General features: G+C 42.9%; 1 protein-coding gene across 5 annotated transcripts; it reads left to right on the forward strand.

Annotated features, from left to right (window-relative positions):
* Nucleotides 1-352: 352 nt before the first annotated feature.
* On the forward strand, nucleotides 353-20,612 carry igf2bp3 (insulin-like growth factor 2 mRNA binding protein 3). 5 transcript variants are annotated; one of them, XM_085395136.1, is made up of 16 exons: nucleotides 353-1,139; nucleotides 2,124-2,184; nucleotides 7,856-7,904; nucleotides 11,218-11,269; nucleotides 11,467-11,530; nucleotides 12,225-12,503; nucleotides 12,623-12,757; nucleotides 13,122-13,244; nucleotides 13,372-13,507; nucleotides 15,343-15,474; nucleotides 15,659-15,727; nucleotides 16,713-16,835; nucleotides 16,967-17,041; nucleotides 17,246-17,377; nucleotides 17,469-17,582; nucleotides 17,886-20,612. In XM_085395136.1, exons 1-16 carry the CDS (start codon nucleotides 965-967, stop codon nucleotides 18,000-18,002), a joined length of 1,836 nt encoding a protein of 611 aa, XP_085251262.1. In that variant the 5' UTR covers nucleotides 353-964; the 3' UTR covers nucleotides 18,003-20,612. The 5 variants fall into 5 exon arrangements, with proteins under 5 accessions (XP_085251262.1, XP_085251257.1, XP_085251258.1 ...); XM_085395131.1 differs by lacking the exon at nucleotides 15,659-15,727 and having other exon boundaries at nucleotides 355-1,139; XM_085395132.1 differs by lacking the exon at nucleotides 15,659-15,727 and having other exon boundaries at nucleotides 355-1,139; nucleotides 16,716-16,835.
* The last annotated feature ends 122 nt before the right edge of the window (nucleotides 20,613-20,734 follow it).

Consider the following 20,734-nt stretch of genomic DNA (forward strand, 5'->3'; position numbering starts at 1 on the left):
GTGTCATTCCCACAATGCGTGAGGGCCCAAGGAGTTTCACAGGACCTTTCCCCACTCAAAATACGTACAACTGAATGCGCTCTATATGCAATTTGACAATATGGTGTAAAAAAAAAAATCATTTATGAGTGGCCCCACCCCCTTTTCCATCCGTTGTGTCGCCAATATAGCGCACTTAGCACAGCCGTGCGCACAAGCCCTGGCAATATCAGCGTCTCCCTGCTATGGGTGTGCGTGCGCGCACCGCCGTTTTTACTATTCCTCATTTGACCAATGAGAGTCGAGGCTGTGCAGAGAAAGGCACACGAATGTGATTCTAGTAAAGATACACTAGTTTCTCACGGAATCCCTTTACGCACAAAGCTCGCCAGGTTTTTTCCCAACACCAATCCACTCTTCCCCTCCTTTTTTTCTTCACTCCCCTTTGCTGTCCCCACCCCAGACTCCCGTGCAATTTTCCCCAATCCCAAACACTTAATTGAGCAATTGGGATTCCTCACGTGTGGGCTGATTTGTAGTTTGAACACGTGGCTCATTCAAAAAAGCCGGAATAGCTGAGGATTTTTTTTCTCTCCCCCCTTCTTCTTCTTCTTATTCTAGGTTCTAGACTTAGAGGCGGGCGCCAGCCTTACCGTGTGTGACATTCTCTGTCTCTTTGCCAAGGGGTTTGGAGGAAGACACAAAGTAGTTTCTCCTCCTTTTCACCCAGCCCGCCATCGTTCGGAGACACGAGATTAATAATTGAGCATTTATTTATTGCGCGATAGAGACAGAGGGGCGAGGGAGCGCAAACGCACCGTGAGGCTGCCAGTTTAAATCTATCTGTGGCTTGAACGACCGGGAAGCACGCTACAGCCACTCCGTAGTAGTAAAGGCGATTTAGGCTACTCCAAACACTGCACATCCGCGAGAGCAAATAACTATCTCTCCCTCAGCGTAAAGATTGTCCCTTTCGGCGCAGAACATGAATAAGCTATACATTGGCAACGTAAGCGCAGAGGCGAGCGAGGAGGACTTCGAAACTATCTTTGAGCAGTGGAAGATTCCGCACAGTGGTCCATTTCTTGTCAAAACTGGCTATGCGTTTGTGGATTGCCCGGACGAGAAGGCAGCAATGAAGGCCATCGATGTTCTTTCAGGTGAGACAATCTGGGGCAAAAAGGTGCTATTAGGAAATTATCCCAAACTGCTGCAATTGTGTGAAGATTGCTTTACTTCTGGTGTTGGTGGTGGGGGGTACCCTATGAGAAACGCATGTAGTCCTGTAGGGTGGGGGTGTATCCAAGCGTTTCTTTCTCTCACACAACCTTTACTTGGCCTTTTGACACCGTGGGGCTCACACAAATGGCTTCCCCCAGGTTTGAGTGAAATTCTGCCCTTGTAATTTGACTGAGTGTGGCTTGGTAAAATGCTAGAGTAAACTGCTCAGTGTGAGCAATGCGCGTTATGTCCGTTCAGGGCAGCGAGCGGGGGTTGTGGAAGCCGTGAAGTGAACCCTTATTGTGAGCTCTATCACACAGCCCCAGCTTGGCACGATTGAAGAGTAATGTGTCGTCGCTTTCACCAGTTTCTACTGGAACTTTCACTCTTCTCCAGGTTTCAAAATACAGGCCTTCTCCAACAGCCTCCACTCGCTATACTGTGAAGCCATTTCGTCCATGCTGACACACCAGGTGGTTTAATTGTGTTGGCCTACATTTGGCCAACACAAACTCAGGCAGGCAATCCACATTTAGCTTTTTTTTTTGTACATTAATCACTCCAACCCTTCACGGCTTGTTGTCTAATTTCAAGTTAAGCGTGCACCTACAGAACACGTAATAGCTGAGCTAAACTCGTTCACTATTTTTACGAATAGTGCTAATGTCAGGCTCATTTGTCCTCGTGCTACCAGTGGCTCGCACACTTTGAACAATTTGTGCTCCTATGCGAGAAATATCCAGCTCGCAGTCATGCTTATGTATGCTTCTCTGGATTTTTAGTAGTAAACATTAACCCCTGTTTTCTTTTTTTGGGGGGTGGTTGTTTACTCAGCAGTATGGAGGCCTACACGAGATGTCATGTGGTTAATGAAATTAACGTAGCTGTATTTTGCTAATTTAAATTTCTCTTTTCTTTTTAAGGTAAAGTTGAACTTCACGGAAAAGTTCTCGAAGTGGAGCACTCGGTCCCTAAACGTCAAAGGTACGTGGGTTTTTATTAAATAGTGCTTGGTTAAACTCGTAGAAGCCCCACATATATTTTTAAATTGTAGTCACCCTCTCTTCCTCGTCACACTCTCTTTTTTTTTTTTTTTTTTTTACTTTGACCTCGTGTGTGTCTGTGCGAGTGTGTTTTAATAATGCTGCATGTGTGTTTGTTGCCAAGCTTTACATATTTATTTTAGTTAAAATACGTACGCCCATCACCCCCCCCCTCTTTCTTTTTTCCCTGAATGCTTTTTGGGGTCAAATAAAAGGGGCGTATGGCGCTCTGTTCCTTCCTCTCGCCATGACTGAGGGGGTGCTCCAAAAACCGTCGTGCATTTGAGTTAAACCACCTCATGGTTGTCTTCTCCTCGCTTGCTCCATTCCCTCGTGTGTATGTGTTTAGTGTATATGTGCAGTTCTTGGCGATATTAAAGCACAAAGCTCAGGGCGAGTACCAAAGTGTGCAGGCTGAAATGTGTGCTGAGTGAGTGCAGGCTGGATTTGAGGCGTACAGGCCTTGTGAAGTCGTCCATTTGAGAATGATCTGCCCGTCATTCTCCCTTGTTTGCCCTACGCTTCCGCCCTCCTCAGCACATTGTGCTGCTGTTGCATGAGATGGACTCCAAACGCGAGTGGAATGGGAGGTTTGGGACCCAAGTCACGAAAACCCTATGGTTTCAGAGTTAGACGCCCGTAACCACACTGGGCGGTACGGTGTATGATTTCCAAAGGTGCACAATATATTTTTTTGTGTGGTTCTCGGAATATGTGCAGTGGACTTAAAAATAAGGGCCATTTTTGACATGGTGTGTGTATTTTTATATTATTTGGTGGCGATGCTGTTTGGTGAAAAATTAGCATTTTCCTGAATTAAATTGCTTTTGGTTGATGATAGTTGCGGCAATTTCTGACTAGTATTGCAGGTTTGCATTGTTTGCTCTCAACGTTTAACTGATCTGCTCTTATGTAAAGAAATGGGTCACACTTGAAATTACAAATTCCTGCTGAAACACGTTGGCATTAAAAAAAAAAAACTGCTCCCCGTGACTTGTATTTATTTAAAGCGTTTTGGATATAAAATGGAGCAAACGCAGAATTCGCGAGACCTTTACATGAAATGTATTTTCCACGTGGACATCACAGAAGCATTTCCCGGTGGGCTGCTGGTCTAAATTGTAGCTTGGTTAAATAAACCAGGTGTACTTAAATGAGAATTTGCGTCAGATCTTCAGACGTCCCCTCTAAACGCTGTGGTGATTGTGTTTTTGTGCACACCGAGTCGAGTTTGCGCCACATTTCAGAAAGGTAAAAAAACGTGCCCTTCCTTTGCTACATGGAACACAGTCAATGGGAACAGTATTCTGAGTATACGCTACACACACGCGCATACACACACACGGACACTGGGGCCCCTCTTTGCACTCCAGCTTGAAAATATGAACTTGGGGGGGGGGGGGGGGGGGCTTGGCCAATCACCTTTGAACCTATTAAGGGGGAAGTGCTAGAGCAGACGAGGATCAAGGGTGGGGTGGCTATAGTTTGGAGTTCATACAGATTCCACTGAATACGATGACATGGTTTGTGGGGATGTGGTATTTTTATAGTTTCAAGCGAACCAGGTTAGAGCCCAATTACATTAAAAAAAATAATAATAATTTTGTGCGTATTCTCATGCCTCTATCACGCGTGTGACCAAAGGGGCACCAAAATTATGATCTATGCATTTGGTGTAACATTGGGTTTGTCTTAAGGAGTCTTAAAAAATGGGCTGTAGGCATTAACAGTATAACGCAACGTAATTATTTAATTGGAAACTCATTTTCTGCACATACACGGCGCTTTTGGTTATTTAACTTTGAGTTAATTTATGAACGTTTGCTTTTTACGTTGCGTGACCTTTTCCTAAAAAAAAAATGTGTTAAAGTCTTTTGAAGCAAAAAAAAATCCGCCATTTTAAAGATAACATTCACTTATTCTCGCCAATATCTCCTTTATACGATTGTTCTGTGGAAAGCCTGTAATTTTTCTTCAGCTTAAAAATTCAGTTGTGTAAAGCTCTGACCTAGTTTCATATTTTCATGTATTTGTGTACGTAGACATAAAAAAAACCCAAAAAACAACTAATAAATAAATGGTTTTAAAAATCTCCTATGATGCAATTGCACCACAGGTAAACCCAAATTGAGGTGATGTATAGGGTTGAATTCTACTCGCTACTTGGATATTTTTATTTTTTATTTTTTTCCAACAACGTAAAAAAATGCAACTTGCCCATTCCCACGTGCACATATGTGCACATGTACTGGAAGAAAGAAAATGGCATGGTTGTAAGGGGGTGTAAGGGGGTGGGGTATGTGTATTTGAGAGGAAGACCGACATCAAACACGCATGTTTAAATGTACACAACTTCCTTTAAACTCAGTTCTTTAGTAACATTTTAGTACTGGTGATTTTGTTTCTAAAGCTGGGTTTAAATTGTAAATTAAATTGAGACAGTACTCAAACTTCTCATGGTTGCTTATAGAAATCACTCCTAGTGTAAGAATTCTCGGTCACAGGGTCAGCGTGGGGCCCCACCTGCACCCCCCCCTCCAAAAAAAAAAAGAAAAAGATGAGTTGGGGTGCCAGAGAATTATGAATGTGGCCCCTTGTTTTACTTGGACTGCAGGCAAATGCTAACTCTCCCTCAGTCTAGACTCAAATCAGACTGGCATTGCACTTATAGCTTGTTCTTAAACCTGTTCTGTAAGATCTGGAGGTAAAGACATCGGTGCATAATGGCTTTTCGCATATGGCAAGCTCTAACTGTTCAACTCTGGAACTGCCAAGAATTTCAATATATCCAAATGCATTAATGTAGTTTATTGGGTTCATGGTTTGCATGCACGTAAGGCCTGTGAGGGCAGTGGAAACCAGACTGTGTGGAGTTCAGTCATTCAGAACCTCTGCCTTCTGAATAAGCAGTGGCTGTGGATGGGCGTTGAGCACAGACCTCGTGTGTTTCTCTCTGTCAACAATGGTGTTGACGTACAGTGCTTCATTATGGGGGCGGGATGAGTGAGGAAAAGAAATGGCGATGACTACAGGTATCATGTAGCATTATTCTGCTCAACTTATGAACGCTGTTGTAGTATACATTTGCATGCTTGTGTATACGTGTCTATTGAAACCACCTGTATGCACGGTCTCCCATCAGGAGGCCACAGGTCTCAGCTGGGCTCCAAGAATGGGGACGAATGTGTAGAATGTTGGTCCGTTTGAAAGTAAATAAGGTGCTCGGCCTCCTCCTGGCCATCACATGACGAGCCAACCCTAGTCACTCTTGGCCCTCCCTCCTTTCCTCCCCCTCCCACTTTTAACCCTGCTCTACATGTTCCTGTCAGTGGACTTGTCTGTGTCCATGGCAACGGGGCCCCACCCCCACGGGTCAGAGAGGGCCCTTGTTACCCTTGCTTGAAACTGGGCTATCCCCCCCCCCATACCACACCCCACTCACACAGCCTCACACACACCCACCCCTCCCCAAATCAAAGACTGGGACTGGGGAATGTATACCACCCACACACCCCCACCCCACCACATACCCTGGCTGACTTCTTGTGTGTGTGGGTGGGTGGGTATAGGTTAATCCAACTGGAAGTGCTTTGTGCATTTGCACATTTCGCATGGCGTTCCCACCGCAATGCAGAGCATACCAAATGTGTGGGGAGATGCTGCAAGATCAGCCAGGAATGGCACAGTGGGCCGGAAAGGGCTGAAATTCCTGGTGGGAGTTATTTGGGAAGTTTTCTTTACAATTTGCCCATTTAGAGTTAAGTAGTTTCTTTAATGCGTGGTACTAAATATATTGTACCCCTATAAGTGTGACTGTAGTCCTAGTGGCTAAGTTGAGTAATTTCAGCTTTATGGCCCTTATTGCAGCGGTCTCCAACCTTTTTTGCGCCACAGACCGGTTTATGCCCGACAATATTTTTCACGGACCGGCCTTTAATGTGTCGCGGATAAATACAACAAAATAAAACTGGTACCGAAAAAAAGATTTATTCATAACACACGTGAAAAGACCCAGGAAATCCGAGTTAATGATCAAAACGATAACAAAATAACGCTGAAAACCGATTAAAAACCCTGAAAACCATACATTTCACACCTGAGCCTCAACTCTCGCGGCCCGGTACCAAACGACTCACGTACCGGTCCGAGGCCCGGGGGTTGGGGACCGCTGCCTTATTGTACACATGCAGTACAATTTTTAGTGTGCGCACATTCATGTATGGAAAGTTTCAAATTTGTGTAGTGAATCTTGATCTTAAAAATTAAGTTCACTGTGTAAAAGGGGAGTTCATCAATGCTGCATGTTGAAAGGTGCCATCTTGTGCAAACTACCACACTGTTAATGGTCTTTTTAGAAGAAAAGAAAAAATAAATCTGCCCTGTACATGTAGATCCAGAGGCGCTCGGGGACATTTGAGAGAAAAGGGGGTGAAAATATGTAGTGAAATTCTAGACTTTACACAAGGGGCAAAAATGTGCACGTAACGCTAAACTGACTGCACGGAACTGTGTGTGTGTGTGTGTGTGTGTGTATAATGTGCGACGTGTGTATAATGTGCATGTAAAGGCGATGTGGAACTGGTCTGGGGTCAAGGTTTCATTCCACGTCGTGTGTGTGTGCGCGCATGCCTCAGCTCCAAGCCATATGTACGCCTTTTCTTTAGGTGTGTGTGTCAACAGGCAGTGGACTTTGGAGTGGCTTGTACTTTTCTCACATTTTTACACAACATGCAGACAGACCCTTATGAAACTTAGAGTAACTGATTCAGAAGGCCTACTGTCTGCATGACCTCCACACATAACCACTACACTTATGCAGCTGTAAACATAATGAAAGTGGGAGCCATAAGCAATAATTCTGTCTCAATTATTCCTTCCTATGCAACAATGCAAAACTCAACTGTTTGTCTTCACTTGCGTCTTCTGCATGCACACTCTGAGCAAGTGCCTTTTTTTTTTTTTTTTTTCCTATGTAGTGTGATGTAAGAAGAGATGAGGGGGGAACAACCCAAAAAAACCCAATGGGTCTGAGACTTGAAGTTGTTAAAATCTCATGATTCTGTACTATAGGATGCATGCTAGAGTCAGGTTGCGTAGATGTGTTTTCTTCCCCCCCCCCCCCAGCTTTCTTCGTGATGCATCTTACTACTACCACCATCTGTTGGATTTACTTTTTCCCCCCCTCTTGTCCCCTTCTTCCCCTTGTCACTCTTTGCTCTCTGTAACACAGCTGGTAATTTGGGAGAAGGGCGTGGTGTATGTGATTGTGTGCGTGTGTTACATTAATTTGAATTTTGGGAAACTCGAAACTAAACTACCCCACTTTTTTTTTTTTTTCTCTCCTTTCTATTTCATGCAGGCTGTTTCAGTACACCTGAGTTTAGAGTGGAATTAAAGACCTTCTGTCAGTGTCCATCTTACTGAGAAATAAGTCCTTTGGGGTTTTTAAAAAAAAAAAACAAACAAAACAAAACACAAACCTCTTCTGTATTATCCTTGGTATTGTCACTTATTAACTAGCTGTTGCTTTCTCTTCCATCTTTTGTCCCATCTACCTTCACTTTCTTTATCCATTCACCCCTCACCCTCTTTCCCTCTTGTTCTCTCTCCAGGAGCTGTAAGCTGCAGATCAGGAACATCCCGCCTCACATGCAGTGGGAGGTGAGTGCTAACAGGCTGCTAACCGCTTCCAGGGCGGGGCACCATGGGGCAGCCCAACTGGGCTCTCGTTTAGTGGCCTCTGGAGTTACCTTGCCTCCTTTTGGGTTTCAATTGAGCATGCACTTGATGATTAGTTTGACTTTGGCTGCTGTAGCTTAGTGCAACATACTGACCGGTATCGGTGGGTAAGGAGGGTGGGGGACTCTTACTAATGTCACTAGGCAGTTGACAGTCAGGATTAGAGATTTTAATTTGTTTTTATTAAATTTTCACTACCTTTGAGTGTTGTGGTGTTTTGGCTTTTTAGGGAAAAAAAAGATTTAATGAGGGTAGACTCTCCAGATGATGCTGACGGGCTCAGGCAGGAGTATGTTTGTAGCACTGGATCTACATGCGTTTGCTGCTCGCAGAGACTTGTAAAACAAAAAAGCTGCATGCTGATGTTTTTAAATGGGGAAACGTGAGTTGATTGTTTTGCCATGGTGTCCTTCACCACTGATCACATGGGCTTGTGTGTGTGTGTGTGTGTGTGAGAGATGAGGCTTTCACTTTCAATGTGTGTTCTTGCACAAAAAAGTGGAAATGAATTAAAAATAAATCAGTGTTGTCTGAAGGGTTGTGAAAGATTCATGCAACCCAGGGGTTGGCCTGGCTTTAAGTCCTCCTTTAGTGTATGGCAGTGCATTATTTTTTTCCTTTAAATTGTCATTTTACTTGTTTGATACTTGTGAATTTTTCTTTGTCTAAAACATACAATGCATGTGGGTATTGGTAGTTTTATTATTTGCTACAGGTATCAGTACCTGACATTGAGAAAGGTGGCAAAATAAAATCAGCCCTTGCTCAATTGTATGCAGACCACTGCAACAGACACATCTGTAATGCTTTTGTCAGGTTTGTGAGATGGTTAGCGGTGCAAGCTCACATGGAAATGAGGTGGATCTTAATTTGCTGGACACATTTTACGCAATGCACAATTTGAGGCTTATTACGCTGTTGCATTAAACTGTAAAAAAAAAAACCCTGTATTTTAAGCATTGTCTGAAATAACAGTTCAAGACTTAGTGTTTGCTATTCAGCTCCAAAATGACAGCTGCTACATAAAGTAGTATTTAACAGGGTGTATTATTTGACTTGATTTTTGAGTTTCATAGTGTACCTTGATATATTAGACACCCCCCTTCCAAAAAACCCCAAACAAATTTTCTCTTCTGTAAATTCTTCAGAAAACTGATTTTTAAATTTTACAAAATTGTTCTCAGATGTATAAGTTCATGAGGTTAAGAAGTGAGTATTCTGACGGGTTTAAACTAAGCTGACGTAATTAATTTGCACAAAAGCTACACGTGAAATGGGGGGTGGGATGAATACCAATAGAAATGTTGAGCTTTGACATGGTCAGGACTTCAAGGCCGTTGCCTGATTAGTAGGGGAAAGAAATGGTCTGTTGAGCAACAGTATGTGTGTCATGCGTAGCACCTTTTTTTTTTTTCTTTTTTTTTTTTTTCTTTTTTGTTTCTCCCCCCCCTGCATTTAAAAAAACAAAACACAAACTGGTGTCTGCTCCACGTTCTTACACACTAATCTGTTGGGCACACCTAAAAAAAATTTTATGTGAGCTTAAATTGCAAATTTTTGAACTTTGGCAGTGATTTTTTTTTTTTTTTAAAAGCTTTAAAATGTTGCAATTTATCTAAAGTCAAAATTACGCACTTGCATGTGGAATGTGGCAGCTTTAACACGGCTTTACGTGACTCCCTCCCCCCAGCTACATCACCTCCACTGCAGAGGTTTAGCTGTCTTGGTGTGTGCTTGCACCGCAATTTATATATTTTAAAAAAAAAAAAGGAATAATAAAAAATCTGCTTTGTCAAGACCATGGAAGCCAAACAAGAGAATTCTCATGTTCAATTGCACAATTGTTCCACACTGTTCTGAACTACAAGAGTGTAAAGGTTAATGCATGACTTTAGATTTCAGCCTGCTTCAGTCAGTATGATCAAATGGCTATGGACACGCTCAAGGTTTTGTGTTTTGTGTAAGTAATGGGGGGCTCGCTTTGCCTACGCATGTTCCTAAACTCCAGCTCCAGATACACCCATGTATGTATGTACCTATGTAGCGAGGCAGCTTTCTCTAAAGGTGACATGGAGATTCCTCTCCCCTCAAAAGCGAGGGGGGAGGTGATTTAGAAGAATGGAGGAACTGAATAGAAAGAGGTCTTTTGATGCAAAGGCCTTGTTTGTATCTTATCAGGTAGATAAGACAAACGGGTCATATTTTGTGTGTGTAAAAACCTTCCAGCTAGAGAATGGTGGCGAGAGTAGCAGCGTGTTCACGAGCTGTAGTGAGTGGGTGGGCCTGGACTGTTTCCCCTTCCCTTCCATGTGCGCTGATTCACAGAATGTGTAGCATGAACTCACACCCCTCCCCCAGCTGCTGCTGTTTCCTGCTGGAATGTACCCCACCCTTTCCTGAATGGCCTGGATTCCCATTGGCCAGACTCTGTAGATGGACAGGCAGAGTAGCCAGCCAGCAGCCAGTAACTCCTAGCTTCAGGGAACTCGTATCGGTGCTGGAGCAGCCAATGATGGAGAGTGGAGATGGCAGAGAGGCGGGAGGCAGTCTGGTTGGTAGGGTTGGGGTGCGAGGTGGGACAGGCGGGGATGCGGTCCTGTTGGCTAGAAAGTGGGGTTGAGCTCCTGAGGGTGTGGCCATGGGTTCAAGCATGGTGGAGGTCTTAGCTCAGATGGGAGCCGGCTCGCTCCCCCCTCCTCCTCTCGCTCACATTTGATCACATCTGTGAAACGAAGTCCCGTGGTCTTGGTGGGGTTTTCTGTTATGTGCATATGCTAAGGTTTCTCCCAACACGCCTCTTCTATGTGTGGATTCAACATGCTGATGATCTTAATCTGGTGCATTTGCCACTATTCAAATAAATCCCACAAACAAGTCCTTCATTATGCAATTTATGCTTTTGTCCGCCTTTTACAGCGTTTCTAAGATTTTCTATTTAAAATGTTTTATTTAAAAAAAAAAACAATTAAAAATAAAGAATGAAAGGCACCAGCTTCCCACAGGGAGTGTCATAATTTGAGTTGACAAGCTTTTACAAGAAGCAGCGAATTTATCAGTGTAACTCATCTTTGAACTTGGGTCCAGAATTGGTGGAGTATGTCCTGGCAGTGGGCTAGGCCTGTTCTTCTGGATGATCTTCTGTTCACCAGTGGGTTCAGATCAAATCCTTTAGACACAATGTACTCATTTTTTATTTATTCATTTTATTTAATTTTTTTCTTCCCTCTCCCCTCAGGTTTTGGATGGTATGCTTGCTCAGTATGGTGCAGTACAGAGCTGTGAACAAGGTAAATATGCTGTTGATTAAGCCTAGTGTTACAAGACACACCCTGCACTGAAATCAGTTTTTCCAAATCCTTCCTTACTGTACAATTGTTTTCAAGTAAATGCTTTATTAGCTTCCTAATGAAATTTTAGAGTAACCCAGGTTGGTCAACTTTCACCGTCATTGTTGGATGTGTGCTGACTTTGTGTATTCTCACAGTAAACACTGATACAGAGACTGCAGTTGTCAATGTTCGGTATGCTACCAAGGACCAGGCGAGGCTGTGAGTACGCACACACAGTGTTCACGTCATTAACCTCTATCTCATCTGTCTTGATGCCTCTGACATGAATCTGCTCAAGCTCCCCCCCCCCCTTTTTTTTTCTCCTCCCCCCCCACATTGTGTTCGACACCACATCAAGTTCCTCTGTCAAGTGTTCTTACAGTGCACCTGATTTCCTCCTTCCAACACCCAGTCTAGTTTAATTTGACATGCAATGATAACTGGGGCTGTGTGTGTGTGTGTGTGTGTGTTGGAGATGGAGGGGGTTAAATTGGCCATCTGGTGCCCCCTGGTGTACATGTATCATACTACTCTGCAAGAGTGGTTGGAAGAGTCTCTTGGAATAATTGATCAGTTCATTAAAAATCTAAATCCTTGAGGCTAATGAGGAGTGAGTGCTGACAGGATGACTGTAAGGTGGCGTTTGGCCAGATCCCCAGTACCTGCTGGGAATGTTGAGTTTGGACCTTGTTCTTAAGACACAAATAATTTACATTAAAACCTCTTTGTTTAAATGTCCCTACCTGCTTTTTGGTTTCTTCAATTAATGAAGAGTCAAACTTGAAGCTTTGTAGTTTTTTTTTTTTTTTGTTTTGTTTTTTTACTCCATGTCTGCAAGCCTTTTGCTCTTAAATTAAACGTTCGGTGGTAGCAATCGAGAGGTTAACATGCCAACATCTTTAATTCTTTTCAGGGCAATGGAGAAGCTGAATGGATCTATGATGGAGAACTATACCTTGAAAGTGTCCTACATCCCTGATGAGACGGCGGCACCAGAGGGTCCTCCAGCAGGGGGCCGGAGAGGCTTTAATGCCCGCGGACCCCCTCGGTCTGGCTCTCCGGGTTTGGGCGCCCGGCCTAAAGTGCAGTCAGACATCCCGCTACGCATGCTGGTTCCCACGCAGTTTGTAGGGGCGATCATTGGCAAGGAGGGCGCGACTATCCGCAACATCACCAAACAGACCCACTCAAAGTACGTACACGGAGGTCAGGAATTATACTCGGCATCGCACGTCAGCGGTGTCCTCCTTTCCTTTTCTGCACTGCTGGCCGTTGAGCAGCGATATGATGAGCGCCTTTTCTTTGTGTCAGGATTGACATCCACAGAAAAGAGAATGCAGGTGCTGCAGAGAAACCCATCACTATTCACTCAACCCCTGAAGGCTGTTCGAACGCTTGCAAAACCATCATGGACATCATGCAGAAGGAAGCCCTTGACACAAAGTTGTGAGTTTATAACAAAATAAGTAAATGTGTACCTTAGTTCAGTTTTGTCACCTATTAACCTTTGGCTGAATCTACTGTTACACTGAACTAAAATGAGGGTATAACTGCAAACTGTGATGCTGTTATTTATAATTTTATAAATAAATCACTTTGACAAATTGTATCAAAGCTGCTTCATTAAAAACAGCTTTCCACGCCCCTATAATGGCTCCCATTTTTAACTTCTTATGAGTTCAGACGTCATATCTTGGCTTTGCTTAAAAATATATCAGCCCTGTCTGTTTGCAGCATGTAGGAAAAGTAATAGAACTGATTGTATCAGATTTTGTTTTTCATTTGACTTCGCAACCTCTTTTTCCCACAGTACTGAGGAGATCCCACTAAAGATCCTTGCACACAACAGCTTTGTGGGAAGATTAATAGGTAAAGAAGGACGCAACCTGAAGAAAATTGAGCAGGAAACGGGGACCAAGATCACAATCTCACCGTAAGTTGCAAAGAGTTCATTGAAACTCTACCTATTGACAGTTTGCAGTCTGTGAGGTTGGTTTATAAAATTACACCACACTTAGAACAATAAGTTCTAATGCACCTCCAACCTTTATTCTGTCCAGTCTTCAGGACCTAACCCTGTACAACCCAGAACGGACCATCACAGTAAAGGGCTCCATTGAGGCATGTGCAAAAGCTGAGGAGGAAGTGATGAAGAAGATCAGGGAATCCTATGAGAGTGACATGGCTGCTATGAACGTAAGCAATTTAAAAAAAAAAAAAAATTAAAATTTGAATGAATCACTTTTTCAAAGGGGAAATCTGAAGTAACTTTGTTCCAGTAAATATAAATGTGACCGGTTTCTTTAAAAGTGACGTAGATGGTCTGTTAATGTTCTTGGCTTTCAAGTACACTGGCCAGACATGGCCATTAAACAGGCCCCGGGTGGGGGAGGTGGGGATTTTCTGGCAGGTCTTAGAGTCACCAGGATACTTTCTGTGATTAGGGTTTACATAAAATCAAGAAATCAGATAACAAATTAATCTGCCAAGGAACTGGAACAGTGACGTTTACATGTACGGGAGTGATCTGAAACTACCATGGTGTAATGGCACTCTTTCATCCTCAGTTTTCTTGTAAAGATACGTGTACATTTTTAGTGTTTTATTATTTGTTTATGTATTAAGTCTTCAATACAAAAGACACTTCCACATGTCAGGTATTGTGAAATCAGTAGAAAGGAATACTTTTATTTTTTTTATTTTATTTTATTTTTTGCTACTCCTGTGGGTGAAGAGGAAATTTTTCTTAGTTTCCTAGCAGAGCTCACTAACCCCCAATGTGTCTGTGGAAATCATAACAGCTCCAGGAAATTCCCTTGAAGGCTAAGGAAAGGTGCATCACTGCTTCCTTTTAGCATGGGATCAGCTGGACCTCCCTTTTTCTGAAAGGAAGAGGAGGAAATCCCATCTCACGATTCAAACGTTACACATTTAAACCATTCATGAAAAACAAACTGTCAACGTAACTGGGAAGAGGTGCAGGTCATGTAAATGTAAACTAATGGGTCATGGCAATCAAATGGGAAAACGCACTTGATATTTTGAGCCTTCGCCAGCAGGTTTTAAACCACAGGTGATTCTTACACTGCTGTGATTTTCTTTTCTTTTTTTTGTTTTGTTTTTTAAATCTGCGTGTAAAGTTGCCTTCTATGATCTCATTAATTATACATTTATTCCAGTTAAGCTCTGTACATGAAGACTGAGCTATATCAAAATAATACCAATAAGTGAAGTCAATCTTTTAGCACACTTAAACTGATTTTCTTTTTTTCCCCCCTTCATATCTTTCCTTGGCCTTTATTTATATATTTTCCATCAAAATTGGGGAGGGGAAAACCCCATAAAATTGTGGCGAGGGACTGTACCATTAGTCTTCCTTCTTAGCTGTTGAAACTGAGTTTACAAGGAATGTGAAAAAAGCTTGAGAAGCTGCACTCTGCGGTTGTTTACCAAGTGGACAATGCCTCATTTGAGATTTTCTGACTGTCCTAGAAAATATGCTTCAGGCTCACAATTTGATTCATTTTGCTTGTCCAGGGTTTGCAAAAGTCCCAGCTGAAGTCGAGCTGTTTTTTGCTTCGGGAGTTGATGTTTAATTCAGAAAATTGTCAGTTTTTTTTTTTAAGTTTTCTTTACCTAAAGTGATGCATGTGCAGACACGAATATGATTTGATGGCAGCTGTTGTTGGAAGTCTTTACTTGTCCACTTCAGTAGTAGAAATTCTGTGATGTAGCGTGGTTAATTGTCCAGTGCATCTTTCAGCTCAGCTAGTGAGTGGGCGTGAAGTGTGCTGCCTCCAGGCTGCAAGGAGCATTTCCAGTAGTGCAGGCATATCTAAAGGAGACAGTTTCCTGCTGTGAGAAATTAAACTTAAAGCTTGAGGGGTTTTTTTGTTTTTGTTTTTTCTTTCCTGGGGGGGGGGGTGTGTGTATTTTCCCTTTGTCCAGAGATCATGTGTGATAGCAGTGTTGGTTAGATAATCCATGTGGTGGTGATGTGAATTGCTAACAGAGCTGTCCTTTCTTTGCAGCTCCAATCCAACTTGATTCCAGGCTTGAATCTGAATGCTTTAGGTTTGTTCCCCACTACATCAACAGGCATGGGTCCCTCCATGTCCAATATCACACCTCCCGGAGCCCATAGTGGATGCTCATCATTTGGAGTAAGTGAGACACTCTTGCAGATATGTGCTTACTGCATACACTACATTACACAAATCCAGGGCAGCCCATGTTTAATTGTTACGCTTGGTGTGCTGGTTCCTTGGGTCAGGTTGGTGAAATCTGTTAGAGTAGAGACTTTGTCTTTAGCCACTCGGTATCATGTTTGTTTTTTTTCCCCTTTAGTGCAGTCCTTATGGGGGTGAAGGGCCATTTTGGGCTCCTATGCTGTCAGCGAGTAGCCAGTCCCTTGCTGTAAGTTGCCCATCCCCAAAGTGCTTTGCACGGCTTATGGCTGCTTGCTGTGGGGTTTTGTTTTGAGTTTATTTATTTTTATTTATTTTTTTAGGGGGGTTGCATCCACTTTGTCCTCTTGTGACATTTAGGCAGCTCCTAGTGTGTTTGTGAAGTGAATAGGGAGGCTGTCTTTCTCTGATCAGTTTCAGGAGATTGTTTCTGCTAAATGACATTTGAGTTGTCAGGGAAGGTGAAGGTTTGAACGGCAAGTTCATCCTCTGAATCAACAGCCCTTCTCCACATTTTGTAGCCTGCCAAAGCAACTTGTTAGTGTGCCCTCAGCTGGCACATGGACTGGAAAATTGGACTCGCTCCAAAACCAACAAGTACTACTTCTGTTTGTTTTTTTTGTTTTTTTTTTTTTTTTGTTTGGGGGGGAGACAGTGCAACCACCTCCCTTTCAGATCTTGAGTCAGCCGCACTAGAGACTGGTGATTTCCTGGTCCAGTTTGCATTAAGGCTCCATAGTGTAATAGCTTATTTAAACATTACTGTCCACTTGAGATTTTTTTTTTTTTCCTTAGCAAAAAATAACAAGTTCCATCTAACGGTAAACCTTTGCATTAAGCCAACTCGGACTATAGCTTCTGTAAACAGAATCGGTGTGCAACTGTTTGCCAAATGTTTTAACACCAATCTGAGCATGCAGCACGTTCCCAAAAACACCCAACGATTTTGGGAACATGCTGATCAGTAATGAGTAGGAACCCCACTGGACAATAACGGTAGCATCTGCGTTTACTGCTGCGGGGGCAAACATGCCTCTTCTGATCAAGCAGAGGGTGTAAGCGCCGATGACACTTAATGAGTTTAACAGCTTCCACAAGATCGACTGTTGGCATTTGCGCGTTGGTGTTTGAAAGTTGAGCAAATGTTCTGGGGGGGGAGGTCTGTGCGTGCGATCTTCTCCTAGTCGCAGTAGTACTAAGCTGTTTATATCCAGCAGGGACACCCAGAATCGGAGACTGTTCACCTGTTCATTCCTGCACTTGCAGTGGGCGCCATCATTGGAAAACAGGGTCAACACATCAAACAACTGTCACACTTTGCCGGAGCCTCAATCAAGGTGAGTGATTGACAGGAGGGTAGAGACTCTGAATGTCAATGATAACATTTTGATGCTTGCCGTCTTCCCGTTTTCATTTGATGGGAACTGGAGCATAAGTGAAGTTTCTTTTTCTTAATGACCTCTTTCAGATCGCCCCTGCAGAAGGAATGGATGCGAAGCAGAGGATGGTCATCATTGTCGGACCACCAGAGGCTCAGTTTAAGGTGTTGCACGTTCACAGCCAAATAAATGCATTAAACTCTCATGCTAAGATTAAAAATTAAGATGTCACTTTATTTAATCATAGCGGAAGTTTGCATTTATCTTGATTTTATTTATTCGCGTGTTAGTGGAGCAGAAGTATTTCTGAAAGAAGTTTTTACCTAATTCGGTAGGATTAACCTGTGCTTGAACACATCTGACTGCAGGCTCAGTGTCGAATCTTTGGCAAGTTAAAAGAAGAGAATTTCTTTGGACCTAAGGAAGAGGTGAAGCTGGAGGCGCATATCAAGGTTCCCGCCTTTGCTGCTGGACGAGTTATTGGGAAGGGCGGGAAAACGGTAATCTAGATTCTTTCATGCCCGAATTATATTCAGTTTATATTTTTGCCCCCAATAAATGTTTTGAGTTAATTTTGATCTGTGTGTGCAGGTAAACGAACTGCAGAACTTGACCTGTGCAGAAGTGGTGGTGCCCCGGGACCAGACGCCTGATGAGAACGACCAGGTTATAGTAAAGATCAGCGGACACTTCTTTGCATGCCAGGTGAGTTGCATAAAAGAAAAGTGCTCTGGGCATGTTTTTCTGACACTGAATAAACTGCTATATATTCTTTGCCTTTCACTGTAGCCATACAGTTAATTTCCATTTATAACAAGAACAACGTTATGCACGCTGAGATGCTTCCAAAATTGATTTAAAAAACAAACAAACTAAATTTGGCTATTTGTCTAACATTTTGCACAGGAGGTCAGCATTCTCAGGGCAGATTGCGTGGCATCCTTGTACACTTCATTTTATGCTTTGCTCGGCAGTTTTAGCTTAACACTTGTTCCTCTTGTCACCTAGCTGGCCCAGAGGAAGATTCAGGAGATCCTAGCCCAGGTGAGGAGGCAGCAGCAGCAACAGCAGCAGCAGCTTAAGCCTGCATCTGGACCCCAACCTCCAATGCCACGCAGGAAATAAACATCCAGCGGACCTGGAGGAACGGTGACCGAATCTTGCAAGAAGACTCGACAGAAGGACAGATGCAGCAGAGTCCAGGAAGGGGAGAAGACGATGACGGCAGTGGGTCCTAATGCTCATCTCAGGGGTTAAAGGTTGTTGGAGCCCAACCAAACATCCTCCCCTCGTCTTACTTGGGACTGCGTAGCTGATTTAAGAAAAAAAAGAAAGACCCTGCGCCTCTAAAAGTTCCACCCACTCTGCATCTCTGTGAGAATGTACTCCTGAGGGCTCCCACCGTCGTCACCTGCCCTCACAAGTGCGCACCCCTCAACCGCTCTACTCATCCCCAAAGGATGTGTTTAAACTTGTATTTTTTTGTTTTCTTTTTACACTAGAAACACAAAGAAATAAGGACCCCCGCCCCCTCCTATCACCGCCTTGGTGTTGTACTTTAAACATGACAAGATGTTTTGGTTGACTTCAGATTTAGCGAACACCTGGTCTATATATATTTTTTTTTTCTTGATGTTTAATTGGTTGGTGAAGCTTTCTTATGAGTTTTCTCTGGAATGGAAAAAGGCATTGCTATCAAGGTCCTGTTTGGACCACCTGAAAGATTTATTTGGGGAGGGGGCGTGGGGAGGGGGGTTGGCTCAGATTGTGTGGGTCATGTTTAAGGGGGGGTTGTTTTAGGACAGGACCCCTGAAAGGGTGAATTATATGGGGCGTCCTGCCCTTGTGATAAGTGGCATTTTATAAATTGGGATGCATTTTACAGATAGACCTATAAACAAAAAAGAATTATATTAAAAATATATATATATTTAGAGTTGAGGGCAGCGCCACGACTGACACAGGGAAATGGTGCCGAACTGCTGCTGCCCAGGAAAACCAATTAAATATGCATTTTTACTTAACTACCTCAGGATCTAGTACCTCAGAAGAGAAAAGATATTATATATATGAAAAAAAATTGTTCCTTTTTTTTATTTTGCTTTGTGGTGTTTTGTATACTTTATAAAGCTGATAGTCTTTGAACATTTTTATTTTTTTAAGAAAATTTAAAATTTTGGTCAGCTGCCAACTGACCTTGCCTTCAACTCTGGTGCTTTAGGTGGCATTGTACATGTGTATGTGTGACTTAAGATGACCCTGTACATAAAGTCTGTTTGTACATAGCAGCCCCGGAGCAAGAGTTGGCGCCCCCTCAGCTGGCGGCTGACAGAAGTATAGAGAAAATCGCCTCAGTTTTTCCCCTGAGGGTCCACCATCTTCAGAAAGAAGTGCAAAACAACTACGACATGCAAATAATGCCAACCGTACATGACTGCAGCAATGCAATTTTTCTTTTTAAATTTTTTTTTTTGGGGGGGGGGGATTACCATAGTTAATGATAATGGTACTTTAATTTGTCAAAATTTCCTTTCACCTTCCTATTTGAGGGCTGTGGTCAGGGTGCTGCAGAGAATACTGTAATGGGGTCCTTCCTGTAGCTGCCCTCAAGTCAGCAGAGCATGTGTTTGTGGTCTGTTCTGTTCCCAGGCCTCCTGCCACCTTTGTTGGCGAGTGTCTTAGCGAGGTCAAAGCCCCCACTAGGTTTAATTTCATATAGAGCGAGCTTTGTCATTTCAGAGTGGCCCTTGTAGCAAGGCCATCAAGTCGATGTCGTTAACTGCCTGGTGAGGGTAGGGGGAGTCACACTGATAGATGCAAACGTAACTTTTTTTTTAAGTTTCAAGGAAAATGATTTAAACAAAAGGATGTCTCTGTAACCCGCAAATGTACTTGATGTTTCATTTAGTTATGCTTACAGGGAATAACGAGCCAGGATAGGCGCACAGACCATACTGGGTGAACCCTGACTGGCGTTTATTTTAGGGAAAAAAAGGAAAGGAATCCAAAAACATAAAGATGCAGTTATTTTTTTTTTTCCATGCCGAATGTAAATATGTTGATTGTGGTAAAAGTGCTTGAGTGTATCCATGCTTCCACAGTAGAACGCCGTCTACCTCAGCTGAGGGGGCGGGGGGTTGTTGTGGCACTAGGCACCCAGCCCTGCCCCCACTGAGCGCCAGCGCGCACTGATACCTCAGTCCCCCAAACACTTTCTATTTGGGCGCGCCTTCCTAACACCGTGCTTAACTGAGGGGCACAAGTGATACTTTAAAAAAAAAAAAAAAGTCCCTAACATCTCCCATCTCCCTGCCAACCCACCCTTCCCACAACTTCCCCCTTCCTCCAGTTTATTTTTGATCTACCTCTTTAGAAATGTATTTGAAGTAGAGGCATTCTTCTATTTGTCAGAATTTAACCCTTCTCCACACCTCTACGCTCCCCTCCCCCAGATAAGATTAAAAACTAAGATCATGAACTCTTTAGAATTGAGAAGAATCAAGTGATCAATTTTTTTTTCCCAGTGTTTATAAATATATACATGTCTTGACTTTAATTGAAATCCTCGAAACAATAGTTATTTCCTTCTGCTCTCTATTTTTGGTGGTGTGGCTTCCATGTGAACTTTTGCTTGAATTTTTCTTTTTGCATTCAGTAGCTAAAACAAGACAATACAGTTGTTTTTTTTTGTTTTTTTTTGATAAAGGGCCTGCCTATTGTTTCTGATTTGTAAGACTTCAAGATAGATATAAGTCCTGTATTTTTTTTCTTTTCTTTTCTTCCCCTTTTGTCTTTCTCAGATGTTACACTCGCTGATTCGGTAGCTGTTTTGTTCTGTTAGTATTTCTTGGCTGTGT

Source organism: Rhamphochromis longiceps, linkage group LG22 (genome assembly GCF_057381845.1).
Source record: "Rhamphochromis longiceps isolate RC_006_pf linkage group LG22, R_longiceps_female_GT1.1, whole genome shotgun sequence".
Taxonomy (NCBI): Eukaryota; Metazoa; Chordata; class Actinopteri; order Cichliformes; family Cichlidae; genus Rhamphochromis; species Rhamphochromis longiceps.

Coding starts and splice junctions, on each gene's coding strand:
- igf2bp3 (XM_085395136.1), top strand. CDS start 965: ATGAATAAGCTATACATTGGCAACGTAAGCGCAGAGGCGAGCGAGGAG. Junction 2,185..7,855: donor TCGGTCCCTAAACGTCAAAG/GTACGTGGGTTT, acceptor TTCTCTCTCCAG/GAGCTGTAAGCTGCAGATCA. Junction 15,475..15,658: donor GTGGATGCTCATCATTTGGA/GTAAGTGAGACA, acceptor TTTCCCCTTTAG/TGCAGTCCTTATGGGGGTGA.